This window comes from Gopherus evgoodei, chromosome 4 (assembly GCF_007399415.2).
Source record: "Gopherus evgoodei ecotype Sinaloan lineage chromosome 4, rGopEvg1_v1.p, whole genome shotgun sequence".
Lineage (NCBI taxonomy): Eukaryota > Metazoa > Chordata > Testudines > Testudinidae > Gopherus > Gopherus evgoodei.
In genome coordinates this window covers 31,813,671-31,829,034 of record NC_044325.1, presented here as the reverse complement: position 1 = coordinate 31,829,034, position 15,364 = coordinate 31,813,671, and the positions used below count along the sequence as shown (strand labels likewise).

Sequence of the window (15,364 nt, the reverse complement as noted above, 5' to 3'; positions counted from 1 at the left end):
CATTCTACCCATTGTTACCAAAATGTCGGGTCCGCCTAGCGGAGAGCCAATGGATAAGGAAAGGTTGCTTTATTCTCCAGAAGAAAGGAGAGTTTTGTACCTTGGTACAAAAAAAAACTCTACTCCATACAAAAACCAAGAATGTTTTATACACACTCACACAGAGGCTTCGATCGTGTTAGCATTTGATTGGTGGTTAGCAAACCCTGCACTTCTGCAATCTGCTCAGCAAAAACCGGCTTGGGACCAACTTCAACTGCCTCAAGACCGATAAGGGAAGACAGTTCAAAAGTTCAGGCTACTGCGTCCATGAGGTGTCCAATTTCCCCTAATGGTTGCCAGCTATTATAAGGCTACTAGCTGTTCAGGGGTTGCTGCTGACTATCACACTATGACATTCTCTGACAAAATGAAGTGAAAAGAGAAAGGTGAAGTCCATATCACTATTGTGGCACCTCCTTCCTTTTCCTCACTATCTGCTAGAGCAGCGTTTCTCAAACTGGGGTCTGTGAGGGCACTCAAGGGGGTCCGCAGGCCTTGCTGATAAACTCCTCCCCCTCAACTCCTTCCCCTCCTTCCCAGTGCCTCCTGCACGCCGCGGAACAGCTGTTCCCTGGCACATGGCAGGGAGGGAGGAGTGGGGATGGGGTGTGCTCAGAGTAGGGGCCAGAAAGAGGCAGGGAAGAGGAGGGGGAAAAGGATGGAATGGGGGTGGGAAGAGGTGGGGTGGGGCCTTGGGGGAAGGGGTGGAGTGGGGGAATTTGGGGGTGGGGGGGGAGGTCCCGAAAAAATTTAAATTAAAATGGGGTTCCTCGGGTTGCTAAAGTTTGAGAGCTAATGTGCTAGAGAGTCACATTACTGCTAGAAAGAGACTGCCAGCTCTCAGGTGCAGAGCTAGGGCAAAGCTGACAGCTGCTGGGAATATAGAACAGACAGACTAAAAGATAATGGTAAGTAACAGCCATTTTGGACCAGCTCATGGGGTAAGAGACACTTTGTCACATGTGCTTGGCGGAAACAGTGGGTGCACTTGGTGACTTAGATTTTAATGTTCTAACACCTAGTGTCCAAAAGCACAAAAGAAAAATAGGACATGTAATAGAATGGACAAAATTTTTAATGGTAGGTGCATCTAAATCCATATTGTGAGGAAATGCAGCCCTGCATTCACATCCTACACACTACTGTAATAATCTTTGTACAAAATACGCCTTGTAAGGTATCATTTGAAAAAACTAATAATGTGCTGGTCAATAATATCATGGTGAAATGTATTACAACAATATATGTAAAGTTAAGACCAAAAGCTGAAATCATGACAATTGTGACAGGTTTCATAGTGGTAGCCATGTTAGTCTGTATCAGCAAAAAGAACGAGGAGTATTTGTGGCACCTTAGGGCTTGTCTACATCAGAAAGTTGCAGCGCTGGTGAGGGAGTTACAGCGCTGCAACTTAGGAGGTGTACACATCTGCAGGGCACCACCAGCGCTGCAACTCCCTGTTTGCAGCGCTGGCCGTACTCCCGTTTTGTCTCGGGTGTAGAGGATCCAGCGCTGGTGATCCAGCGCTGGTAATCAAGTATAGACACTTACCAGCGCTTTTCTTGACCTCCGTGGAATAAGCAGGTATCCCAGCATCACCGAGGAAGCCTCTGGTAATCAAACTGGTCTCCTTCCCCAGCTTGCTCTCGCGTTCCCCGAACCCCGAGCAAGCAGGTCTCCTTCCCTGAGGTTTGCTGGGTGGTTCCGGGAACGCGAGAGCAAACCGCGGCGAAGCTGGTCTCCTTCCCCGGTTTGCTATCGCGTTCCCCGAACAAGCAGGTCTCCTTCCCTACGGTTTGCAGGGTGGTTCGGGGAACGCGAGAGCAAACCGCGGCGAAGCTGGTCTCCTTCCCCGGTTTGCTCTCTCGTTCCCCGAACCCCGAGCAAGCAGGTCTCCTTCCCTGCGGTTTGCTGGGTGGCTCCGGGAACGCGAGAGCAAACCGCGGCGAAGCTGGTCTCCTTTCCCGGTTTGCTCTCTCGTTCCCGAACCCCCGAGCAAGCAGGTCTCCTTCCCTGCGGTTTGCAGGGTAGTTCGGGGAACGCGAGAGCAAACCGCGGCGAAGCTGGTCTCCTTTCCCGGTTTGCTCTCTCGTTCCCCGAACCCCGAGCAAGCAGGTCTCCTTCCCTGCGGTTTGCTGGGTGGTTCCGGGAACACGAGAGCAAACCGCGGCGAAGCTGGTCTCCTTTCCCGGTTTGCTCTCTCGTTCCCGAACCCCCGAGCAAGCAGGTCTCCTTCCCTGCGGTTTGCAGGGTGGTTTGGGGAACGCGAGAGCAAACCGCGGCGAAGCTGGTCTCCTTTCCCGGTTTGCTCTCTCGTTCCCCGAACCCCGAGCAAGCAGGTCTCCTTCCCTGCGGTTTGCTGGGTGGTTCCGGGAACACGAGAGCAAACTGCGGCGAAGCTGGTCTCCTTTCCCGGTTTGCTCTCGCGTTCCCGGAACCCCCGAGCAAGCAGGTCTCCTTCCCTGTGGTTTGCAGGGTGGTTCGGGGAACGCGAGAGCAAACCGCGGCGAAGCTGGTCTCCTTTCCCGGTTTGCTCTCTCGTTCCCCAAACCCCCGAGCAAGCAGGTCTCCTTCCCTGCGGTTTGCAGGGTGGTTCGGGGAACGCGAGAGCAAACCGCGGCGAAGCTGGTCTCCTTCCCCGGTTTGCTCTCGCGTTCCCCGAACCCCCCTTGAAGCCGCCCAACAGCGCTGCAGTGTGGCCACATCTAACACCACTTGCAGCGCTGGTTGCTGTAAGTGTGGCCACTCTGCAGCGCTGGCCCTATACAGCTGTACTAATACAGCTGTAACAACCAGCGCTGCAAAATTTTAGATGTAGACATGGCCTTAGAGACTAACAAATTTATCTGGGCATAAGCTTTCCTGGGCTAAAACCCACTTCATCTGACGAGTCTGGGAAGTGAGTAAACCTGTTTCTCAAAGACAAAGGACAAATTCATGCCCCTAGCCAGGTGCTATCAAAGCTGATGGGCTATCATCTATCAAGTGGCCAGTCTTTGTCATGGAAGGGAGATAAGAGAAGAGAAAAACGGATCTGCATCATAGCAAACAGAGCTAAAAAGTAAATAGCATAACACTTCTTCCCTACGAGACTCCCAGTCTCCTTGCTTTCCGCTGGAAATAACTTTATCTAGGGGTCACTCTCAGGAAAGTGCATTTCAAAGGGTGACTGAACTAGAGAAGTGAGGGGCAAAAACACCCCAAGTTCTCTCTCCCTAACCATCTCTCTTTTCCACCTAAGATAGCAACAGAAAAACAGCCTGTGGATTTTGGGAGCAGATTCTGACATGAAACATGGTTAGCAATGACACTAGGGACTTGTGGAAAAAACTAATTCAGTGTTGTGAACTGCGTGGATAATTCCATTTAAAGTGATAAATTGTTGCATATTGACTCCTTAGAGGGGCCATGGGTGTAATATATCTGGACTGACCAGGAAAGGGCGGGACTGTGCAGCATGTATGTTTTGGGGGGCAAAGCCAGGACTGAGAGTGTGTTGGGGTCACTCTGCATATGATAACCAAGGCTAATGGAAGCAAGAGTGACTGGAGTGTGCTTGCAGGCTGCAACTATACACAGACACTTGGGGTGTGACCTGCATGCGGTTTGTGAGTGACCCAGGTGCAAGCTACAACAGCAAAGCAGTGTGAGGCACCCCAAGGCTGCAGGGCAAGTGTGACACAGCCCCTCACTGATCTAGATTGCACGCCAAAATGGCACACATATTTAGGGACTTAAAATAGTTGGCCTGCTTTTCAGAAGTGCTGAGCGCACACAGCTCCAGAGGCGTAGGTTCCCTGCACTTGGGGAAAAAAAAAAAATAAAAAAAAAATCAGGCCACCTATTTAGCTATCCAATTTTAGGCACCCACTTTTGAAAACACTGGACTTGCTGTCCAACCTCGTCTTCCCTTCAGCAACTGGTCTATTAGCTGTATTACAGCAACTCCCAGAAACCCTAACTGAGCTCTGAGCCCCATTGTGCCAGGCAGCGTACGCACACACACACATATAGACTACGTCTACTTTACGTTATACCAGCATAGCTATACTGGCAAAGCGCTGCTGGCAAGGATACAGCTATACTGGCAAAACTGCACTTTAGCCAGTATAGCTCCCTTCAGCTCCCCCAAGCTACTGGGTGTACTAGTAGGGGCTTTCGCTGGCACAGCTCGGTCAGTAAAAATCACATCTCATAACACATAGCTATGCAAGCAAAAGTCTTCCAGCTTAGACACAGCCAAAATAATAAACAGAACTTACCGGCAGACAAAAACACTGAGCAGTAAAGTTATTTGTCCACAGTCCCAGAGCCAGAGCACTGTAGAGCAGCGTTTCTCAAACTCCGCTGATCAACCAACTCCTCCCCCTCCCTCCCAGCGCCTCCTGCATGCTGGGGAACACCTGTTCAGTGGCATGCAGGAGGCGCTGGGAGGGAGGGAGAGGAGCGAAGATGGGGCGTACTTGGGGGACGGGGCGGAATCATGTCCAGGGCTGCTGGTCCCACTGATCAACTCGTCCCTCTCCCTCCCAGCACCTCCTGCATGCCTCAGAACAGCTGTGGAGTGGGAATGGGACCTGGCGTAGCAGGAGATTTGGGGGTCCCAAAAGATTTTAAATCAAAATGGGGGACCTCGAGTTACTAAAGTTTGAGACCTGCTGCTGTAGAGAATCCAGGCTTCCTGAGCCCCAATCTAGTATTATATCTGCTTGACCACACTGTCCCGCTCTCTTTTGGCCATACACGAAACATATGACTGCAACAGTGATTTAACTGAGTCAAAGGAAGATCTGATTTAAAAAGTTTTAGTGGGGAAAAAATAACGGTGTGCAGTACAATTTCCTAATCTTCCTAAACATGCAGAAAGCAGCACTCAAAGCAGCAGCATCTCATAACACAAAAACAACTGCACTTAAATGGTTTCAATTACACACTAGGGCGGAAATGTCACAGTTAAATGGTTTTATATTGTTTACAGTATCCTCAGGAAGTGGCTCCTGTACTTCAAAGATGTACAAAGGAGTGAGAGAAACTTAAGAACCACAGTTTTCTTCACATATGAGCTCTTTCAAAGGGGCAACATCGGGACAAATTCACCCCAAATTTAATGTTTTAAAAAACAAATGATGAGAAAAACCTAAGGTCATTAAGAATTTTTATTTTTTTTCCTAAATCATATGGAAACCGTTTAAAAGAACACCACCACGTGTCCTGTACTATTTGCAACCCAAACATTGCCCAAGAGAAACTAGAAGTGAAACTGACTAGTATATTTCCACTGTCCACCCTAGCAAAATGGAAAAAAGTAAAACAACATAAACAGAGATTGGCATGTTTTTGTCCTTTTTAAAATTCCTTCAGTTTTAATAACCTAAGGTATTATTGGAACACAGGTAAGGATTTATTTTTCCAAATATGATTTTTAGCCTTTAAAAGATGCTTCCCTGGAAAGGAAAGTTACAACATAATGAAGAATTCTGATTACTAAGGGCTTGTCTACATCACAAAGTTGCAGCACTGGTGAGGGGGTTACAGCGTTGCAACTTAGGAGGTGTACACATCTGCAGGGCATCACCAGCGCTGCAACTCCCTGTTTGCAGCGCTGGCCGTACTCCCGTTTTGTCTCGGGTGTAGAGGATCCAGCGCTGGTAATCAAGTGTAGACACTTACCAGCGCTTTTCTTGACCTCCGTGGAATAAGCAGGTATCGCAGCATACCTGAGGAAGCCTCTCTGGTAATCAAGCAGGTCTCCTTCCCCGGTTTGCTCTCGCGTTCCCTGAACCCCCGTGCAAGCAGGTCTCCTTCCCTGCGGTTTGCAGGGGGGTTCGGGGAACGCGAGAGCAAACCGCGGGGAAGCAGGTCTCCTTCCCCGGTTTGCTCTCGCGTTCCCCGAACCCCCGTGCAAGCAGGTCTCCTTCCCCGGTTTGCTCTCGCGTTCCCCGAACCCCCGTGCAAGCAGGTCTCCTTCCCTGCGGTTTGCAGGGGGGTTCGGGGAACGCGAGAGCAAACCGCGGGGAAGCAGGTCTCCTTCCCCGGTTTGCTCTCGCGTTCCCCGAACCCCCGTGCAAGCAGGTCTCCTTCCCTGCGGTTTGCTCTCGCGTTCCCCGAACCCCCCTTGAAGCCGCCCAACAGCGCTGCAGTGTGGCCACATCTAACACCACTTGCAGCGCTGGTTGCTGTAAGTGTGGCCACTCTGCAGCGCTGGCCCTATACAGCTGTACTAATACAGCTGTAACAACCAGCGCTGCAAAATTGTAGATGTAGACATACCCTAAGTCTAATCGCAAGAGCAGCAAATCACTACAAATATTTGTTAACATCTTAACTTTCTTTTTTATTATGGTTAAGTCTTGAAAGTCTGATGCTGGGAAGGTCAGAGCTTCTCAATATACCTCCATGAATCCAAAAGTATTTTTCATTAGGTCAACAACTGAAAGAGCAGACGCAGCTTAGATCACACACAGCCCTGCTGAAAATGCATTCTTCATTAAAACACGCAGTTAGTTTTCCCAAACATTGCTATCATGTGGAGAAACTCCTATCAAGCTCATATTTGCACCAAGTAGTAATCCCTCACTGATAAGTAAAAAACCACAGCAATACCATTGCTGAGAGAACTGAACTGCTAAACCAACAGAACTTTTCAGTGATTTATTTCACAGTGATCTGCTGGCTACATGGAGCACATGTGGGGAATGCAAACTTTTATTTTCTAAGGACTTCGAAAAAAAGTAGGAATGAGGGTTTCAAAATGAGTCAATCATTCAGGATTTGCACTGTGAAAACAAAAAAGGAACAGGAAAGAGCTCAGCCTCTGATCTATTTCTAATAAGAAACCATCTCATAGTAATGAGAATTATTAGAAATGTTTCCTGCTTCAGAGAGAAACATTTCCTGTAGAAACTGGAATCAGATCAATCTCTATACTTCATCCAGCAGGTTAAATCATTAATTACCTGCTAGTACATCAAGTAAAATAGGAATTTTAGGGTCTCAACAAGGAAAGATGTTCCAGTGGTTAGAGTATTAGCCTGGGACTAGGGGGACTGGTTCAATTCCCTATTCTGCCACAAGCCTCCTGTGTGACCTTGGGCAATTTACTTCATCTCTTTACGGCTAAGTTCCCCATCTAAAAAACGGAGATAACAGTACTTCTAACACATCTGTGAGACAGGGAAGAATAAACACATTAAAGATCGTGGAGGACAGATCTGCTATGGTAATGAAGGTCAAAAAAGTATCTTAGATAAATAGAAATCTTTTCAACCAGGACCCAGGAGTTAATTAATCAAACAGTTCAACTTAAAAATCTTTTGCTAGACACAGTCCAAGTGACTATTGATTTGGGTGCCCAACTTGAGATACTTTAAAAGAGACCTGATTTTCAGTAGGTGCTAAGCACCCACTGTCTCAAGTTGGACACCCAAAATCACATCACTTCTGAAAATTTTGACCCTAGCTTGCAGAGCAAAGTGACCCAGCAACGTAAGCTACTTTTACAGAACGATATAATACATCAAGAATGTGTTTACTGAGCCAGGCAGAGGCAGTTGCAGAGCTAAAGAGGGTTTATTTGGGAATCAACAAAGCACAACATGTTCATCTTGAGTTAGACACACATCAGAGTGGTGATAGACAGAGGCCATGTCTACATCTAAAATTTTGCAGCGCTGGTTGTTACAGCTGTATTAGTACAGCTGTATAGGGCCAGCGCTGCAGAGTGGCCACACTTACAGCAACCAGCGCTGCAAGTGGTGTTAGATGTGGCCACACTGCAGCGCTGTTGGGCGGCTTCAAGGGGGGTTCCGGGAACGCGAGAGCAAACCGGGAAAGGAGACCAGCTTCGCCGCGGTTTGCTCTCGCGTTCCCCGATCCACCCTGCAAACCGCAGGGAAGGAGACCTGCTTGCTCGGGGTTCCGGGAACGCGAGAGCAAACCGGGAAAGGAGACCAGCTTTGCCGCGGTTTGCTCTCGCGTTCCCCGATCCACCCTGCAAACCGCAGGGAAGGAGACCTGCTTGCTCGGGGTTCCGGGAACGCGAGAGCAAACCGGGAAAGGAGACCAGCTTCGCCGCGGTTTGCTCTCGCATTCCCGGAGCCACCCAGCAAACCGCAGGGAAGGAGACCTGCTTGCTCGGGGTTCCGGGAACGAGAGAGCAAACCGGGAAAGGAGACCAGCTTCGCCGCGGTTTGCTCTCGCGTTCCCGGAGCCACCCAGCAAACCGCAGGGAAGGAGACCTGCTTGCTCGGGGTTCCGGGAACGAGAGAGCAAACCGGGAAAGGAGACCAGCTTGATTACCAGAGGCTTCCTCCTTCCACGGAGGTCAAGAAAAGCGCTGGTAAGTGTCTACATTGGATTACCAGCGCTGGATCACCAGCGCTGGATCCTCTACACCCGAGACAAAACGGGAGTACGGCCAGCGCTGCAAACAGGGAGTTGCAGCGCTGGTGGTGCCCTGCAGATGTGTACACCTTCAAAGTTGCAGCGCTGTAACTCCCTCACCAACGCTGCAACTTTCTGATGTAGACAAGCCCAGAGTATGTGGTGAGAAAAATAAACCCAAATCAAGAATTTAGCCTTTAGCCTAAATGGTGCCTTTCCTCAGTTATCAAACTCCCTCAATGTCTGGAGAGTTGAAATGAAATGCAAACGAAAGGGGCAAACACTGTATTTCACTTTTAGTTACACTAAAAGGAGGCACAGCAATTCACACATGAAAGGAATTATTATCTATAGCTAAAACACTGGTATATAACTAGTAATGTACATAGATTCTATAGCTCATGGAACTCCATAAAAACAACAACATATCTACCTTCACGGATGTTCACCTCTTTACATTTCTTTTTACATCCACTTCTGAGGAGGCAATGCAGCCCAACAGTGTGTACATCACACAGCTACCTCGGGATGCAACTGGACATCTCTAACTGTGGCAATACCCAGCTGCAGCTCAATAGTAGGACAGTCTTCTGCAATGGATTTCCATTTTGAAGAACCCAAATGCAGCAGATGCAACTGTTAAAATCTCCATGTTATTTACAGCTGTATCACGCTTGCCTTAAACTTTCTAAACTCTAGGGCACAGCACAATAGACAAGAAAAGAATATAGTGAGGCAACAACAGATTAGACAACCTGATTAAAGAGGAGGGGAAAAAAAGTTTCTCTGATACAGACCTTTAGTGAGTGATCCACAGATTTGTGGCTTCCTGACTCAGTTATTGCTAGTTATTCCACCTAGGAATAAAGCAACATATATGTTCTAAAAAAGCTCCTCTTGGAACAAAATGCAGCAGCCCATCTGCTTAGCAAAGGCCACCACGACCATATCACCCCGTGCTCAGCTCTCAGTGCTGGGTTCCCACTCAATAGAGAGTGCAGATAAAGGTCCCAGTCATGATATTCAAAGCCATCCATGAGATAAGCTAAAAGATAGTCATAGACAGAGGGAAGGGGCTCTGCCCACATGTGGCAGCTACATTCCACTGGAGCGATCAAACTGTCAACCAGGGCCAGTCAGACATTTTTAAAAATCAACAATTTAATGAAAATTTTCTTCAACATTTCTTGACGGAGAAGTGGATCAATGTGTTTGTGAACAATGGATCCCATTTTTCTACCAGTTCTGCTGTTCATTCCCAAAAGAGAGAAAAATACTACCTCTCCCCACTTTCAGAACAAACTGCAACTCTCATACACACTTGAAAACTAATTAAGCTATTTCTCCAACAGACTGGAAAAGAAGAGAGTGTGTTGGAGACTGTAATTCATATTTCTGTTTGTACATACTTGGGATGATTTCAGACATGATGATGATGATGGTGGCCAGACAAAGTGGATACAAACTGTATGAATGAATATAAATCCCAAATCATAAAAATACAAAAGATAGCAATAGGGTAAGTTTCTGACCTGAGAACTAGGATAGCAATAGAACGACGCAAACATTAACCAGCCAAATGTTACATTGGAACACAGTTTACAGAAGCAACTTCTCAACACCATAAACAACTGGCTCTTGGAACATCTACTTCTACAGCACAGAGGACTTGGCTACACTGGCACTTTACAGCGCTGCAACTTTTGCGCTCAGGGGTGTGAAAAAACACCCGCCTGAGCGCTGCCCCCTCAGAAGGAGAGGCTACTCTTGACTTAACCCTAACACACAGGAATTGGCTCAAGAGCTAACTGTAGGTTTTAGTATTCCCATGACAAGCAGTTAGATTGTACAATAATTTCAATTTAACAGTGTGTATGAAAAGACAGCATTTCTGCTGCTGCTGCTCAGAGTAATAAATATGCTCCTCATCAAACACACACCTTGTTTAACTTAGATCAAACCCCTATTCTCATGCTTTCAAAAACAAAAGCCTAGATTCTGGAGTACAATTCTGCTATGAAGGACTGTGTCTGCAGCCTCTGCCCATTACTTTGGGCTTGTCTACATCACAAAGTTGCAGCGCTGGTGAGGGGGTTACAGCGCTGCAACTTAGGAGGTGTACACATCTGCAGGGCATCACCAGCGCTGCAACTCCCTGTTTGCAGTGCTGGCCGTACTCCCATTTTGTCTTGGGTGTAGAGGATCCAGCGCTGGTGATCCAGTGCTGGTAATCAAGTGTAGACACTTACCAGCGCTTTTCTTGACCTCCGTGGAATAAGCAGGTATCCCAGCATACCTGAGGAAGCCTCTGGTAATCAAGCAGGTCTCCTTCCCCGGTTTGCTCTCGCGTTCCCCGAACCCCCGAGCAAGCAGGTCTCCTTCCCCGCGGTTTGCTCTCGCGTTCCCCGAACCCCCCTGCAAACCGCAGGTCTCGTTCCCTGCGGTTTGCAGGGGGGTTCGGGGAACGCGAGAGCAAACCGCGGTGAAGCTGGTCTCCTTCCCCAGTTTGCTCTCGCGTTCCCCGAACCACTGTGCAAGCAGGTCTCCTTCCCTGCGGTTTGCAGGGGGGTTCGGGGAACGCGAGAGCAAACCGCGGCGAAGCTGGTCTCCTTCCCCGGTTTGCTCTCGCGTTCCCCGAACCCCCCTTGAAGCCGCCCAACAGCACTGCAGTGTGGCCACATCTAACACCACTTGCAGCGCTGGTTGCTGTAAGTGTGGCCACTCTGCAGCGCTGGCCCTATACAGCTGTACTAATACAGCTGTAACAACCAGCGCTGCAAAATTGTAGATGTAGACATACCCTAATACTCACATACCTAACTTCAGGAACCAGCTGTTCCTTCTGCTACAAACCCACTGTGACGCATGGCTAGAGAGGGTTAAAAATCCTGCAAAATAAATAACACTCAAAGACATGTGGGTAGATAATGTCTGTGTTTTTGTGTATTTACATATGTATGAGTAGGGTCAACAATGTAATCAACAGTCCCTGTCCTAGGCTGTGTTCTGATAATTCTGAGGTCAAAAGAACATCCTAGCATTTAAATGAATTGTAAACACAGGATATCTCTGCATTCATCTCTGTCTGAAATGTATAGCAAATAATCTGAGAATGGAGGAGGAACAAGCAAATTGCCTTATGTTAATTCTATAGCTAAGTACCAGTGATGGACCTCCTTCAAAGTCATGCTAATTACCTTTTGAACTCCAACATGTCAAAAGACAAGAAATTGTACACAAAGATCCTTGGGTCTTGAGTCTGTCATCTCAGATCTGCTTAGGCTTCATGAGGGGGAGTTTGAGTCACAAGATTAAGGTCCCAGTTACGTTGGTATACCCTGAATATGATACTTGGACATTGGACTACAACCTACGAAATATTTCTAAAAGAACACTTTGCAATTAGAAAGCTCACCATCTCTGCTATGAATCTGCACCTAGACGAATTGAATCATGTCTGTATGTATATTGATCTTTTAACCATATTCTCTCATTTTTTAATACATTTTAGTTTAGTTTAATAAGAATTGGCAGTAGTGTGTATCTGAGTAAGATCTGGAATATTCAATAACCTGGGAGGTAATGTTTCCGATCCTTTTGGATTGGTAGAACCGTTTTTTTTAATATGATGAAATAAGATTTTCAGAAATCATCATATTTGACTTAGGTACCTGGACAGAGGCCTGAGGCTGGAACACTTGTCTGGATTTGAGTAACCAGTGAGGTAATAAAGAAGCTGTTTTATGCTGGGTTGGTAAATCTAAGTACTCGAATATCCACCAGCTTTTGTGAGACTGTCTGCCCCATTCTTTCCAGTTCACCCTAATTGAGTGACCACAGCTGGCTCCCCCCTAGAACTCCAGTCACACCCACAACGCAAGGAACATGCTTTTCTGAAATGAAAAGTCACTGGCCTACCTTGCATGTAGGCCTCTATTCGCCGAATAAGCTCATAAGACTTGGATCGGTCCAGCAGTGTCCGGATAGCAGGAAGGGGGTCCAGGATGATAGTCTCAGGGTGAGCATCGATATACTCCTGCAGAACAAACACGGAGCAAAAGCTATTGTTAGATTTGCTGGACAGCATAAAAAGCATGGCAAAATAAATAGAAGGTTAAGGACCCAATCAATCTACAACTCCTCCTCGGAATGAGGCTGGCACTTCGTAAATAGAATTGCAGGGCATGTCTAGACTCTCTCATGATTGGCATTGTAAACTGGAATCCTGTTGGATACAAATATGATGCCAGACAGTGTTTAAGACAGTGATATCCAACTGTGGACTCATCAGCCCTGCAACCTGCTCTGCAGCCACATCAGTTCAGAGCAGAGCCAGTGGCGAAGACTCACAATAGCAGCATTAGGAGAAAAAGGACACAGTGCTATTGGGGTCAACCTTGTAATTACACTGATGAGCTTAAACAGCACGCGGGCAACAGTCCACTTCAGAGTGCAGATCAGAACTACATCTGCATTATTTTACATTAATATTACTGTCCCCTACCTGTACTGACTGCCAAGTGAACAGCTAGATGATAAGGACTGAAAAAAGGTGGCAGGGCCAGGGATGTTGTTACTTCATTGAAACACAATGCAGTTTTCAAAGCAACAGCACTATGTATCCATCTTACCACCTCCCTAAGCAAATGTTCCCCTGCCCGTTAGCTATGAGAACACAGCAACTGCTCCAGTGAGCTTCATATTGGAGCTATTGCAAAAGATGACCCACAGCAGCGAGTTCAGAATCTGGGTCGACCGACTCGAGCTTGCAGGGCTTGTGCCAAAGGGCTAAAAATTGCATTGTAGAATTTGGGCTTGGGCTGGAGCCTGGGTTCTGAGATCCAACCTCCTAGCTGGGTCTCAGGGCCCAGGCTCCAGCCTAAGTTGGAATGCCTACACTGCTATTTTCAGCCCAGGAGTGAGAGCCTGAGTCAGCTGCCCTATGCTCTGAGACTCCCTGCCATGTGTTGTTTTTTTGTAGAGAAAAACTCCGAGCACCAAATTCCCATTTCTGACATCATGACTCCTGCCTCGTTACTATGAGGGAAATTTTACATATACCCCACTAGCTCTTGTCAATGTCTACTGCGATCTGAGATGCTCGAGGTATCTCTCTTTCATGCCCACATAAGTACATGCAAACAAGAGGCCATGTGCCTGCCCACACTGGTTCCATAAAGTCAAAGTGATTAATGAGAGTGTCTCTCTCTCACCCCATTCAGAACTGGACAAGTAATTCCGAGCTAAAAACTGTCTTTATTCTTTAATGCGATTTCCTAATCAGCCTCCATTAACCTCTATTCATTTCTTCACATCTATTTACGTGATGCATGGTAAATGTTTCCATTAATAATTGGCTTAATTAAGTACCTAAACAGGATATTCTTCAAAGAAAAACAATAATACTCCAAATTATGCTCAAGAATACCACAGGGCAGCACTGAGACACACACTTCTCTGGCTACTGAGATACAGCAAAAGGAATGGAGACATCTGATCCCAACACAGACTTTATTCCCAATTCTAAGCAGGTGAGAGTGAGTTATTTGTTCAACACCAACAAGTCTTTGCTTGCTGCTGAATGAATGCATTTAATTCACTGCTTGCTGCAGACGGATTATCTTTTAGACTTTAAGAGGAGCCAGTGCTGGGTTAGCGGCCCCGTCACATTGCTCGGATCACGCGAATGGATTTCCTTCAGTGCCCTTTGGCACATGCTGTGTGACACCACACACTTCTTACATATTTAATCCATCTCCTAGAAATATCATACAAATTGCTCTGAGACGTGTGCATGGCACTGTACAATATTTTGCCATCACTTGGAAAGAGAAAGGAGCTGAGCTATCTTCACAGCAAATCACAAACATTCTCATTTAGTCAGCTGCTATGTGTGTTATCCTTGCAAATGCTGGCCCTGGCTACAAAACTCCTCTCTGCCTCCCCAAATGGAAGCCTGGTTCCACGCCTTTGTTTTGAGTTGATAGCATAAAACATGTAAAGGGACATTTTTAAATTATCTCCCGACCACAGTAATCCCACAGTCTCTATCTGAGACCCAGGTCCCTTCCTAAACTAGTGCCCTAAGCACTGGCCCATCCTTCCTTTCTAAGATGCATGTTGGCTGCCTGTATGTGCCATTATGTTCACACACAAGCATACCGACTGATTTGAAAAATTGTGAGAAACATTTTAAGGCAACACAAACTATTTTACCTTAATTAAAAAAAAAAAAAGAACCACAAAAAAACTTCTCTCTCTGCTGAATTCCGGAGCAGCACCAACCAAGAGGAGACACTGGGCAGTTCTCTAACTTAACTAATAATTTCCCATGTGGTACCACGTCAAATGCTTTACTGAAGTCCAGATTGACTTTTTTAGACAAGAAAACTAAATCTGTTATCTTATCAAAGATAGATATCAAGTTCTGCTGGCATTATCTACCTTTAGTGAATCCATGTTGCATTTTATCCCATTTTCTGTTTATGGAAGTCTAATTATTCTTTCCTTCAATATTTGTTTTAAAGTCTTACATCTTTTTAAGGTCAGACTAACAGCTCTGTAGTTGTCTGGACCATTTTTTCGCTCCCCTTTCTTAAAAATAGGTATGTCATTAGGTATTCTCCAGTCACAAAATGCCACCTCCGATTTGATAGATTTATTAAAAATCCGTGCTACCAGACTTGAGGCTTCACGTGTCAGTTCTTTCAGTATTCTGGGATGGAGATTATCCAAGCACCCTGTCTTGAGCACATTAAACCCTGAGTTTTGCTTCCACCTCAAATGTAGTAATTTCTATTTTCTATACACTCATTTCATTAGACATCCTGCCTTTGCCTCCATGTTGTACATTATCATCCTTTCTGAAAATCAAGGCAAACTATTCATTTAGTTTTTGGGCCATACCTACATTATCCTTAATCTCTATCCCCACATCCTC

At 46.5% G+C, this 15,364-nt stretch overlaps 1 protein-coding gene across 5 annotated transcripts in view; it reads right to left on the bottom strand.

Annotated features, from left to right (window-relative positions):
* The window catches only part of ITPK1 (inositol-tetrakisphosphate 1-kinase), a 244,742-nt gene that overhangs the window by 85,567 nt on the left and 143,811 nt on the right, over window positions 1-15,364 (bottom strand). For all 5 annotated transcript variants that reach the window (XR_003999941.1, XM_030558874.1, XM_030558873.1 and 2 more), the window contains one exon: window positions 12,343-12,460. Coding sequence is in view for 4 of the 5 variants with exons in the window: in XM_030558874.1 (XP_030414734.1) it covers window positions 12,343-12,460 (118 nt within the window). In the remaining variant the exon portion in view is untranslated. The remainder of the gene's footprint in view (window positions 1-12,342; window positions 12,461-15,364) is intronic.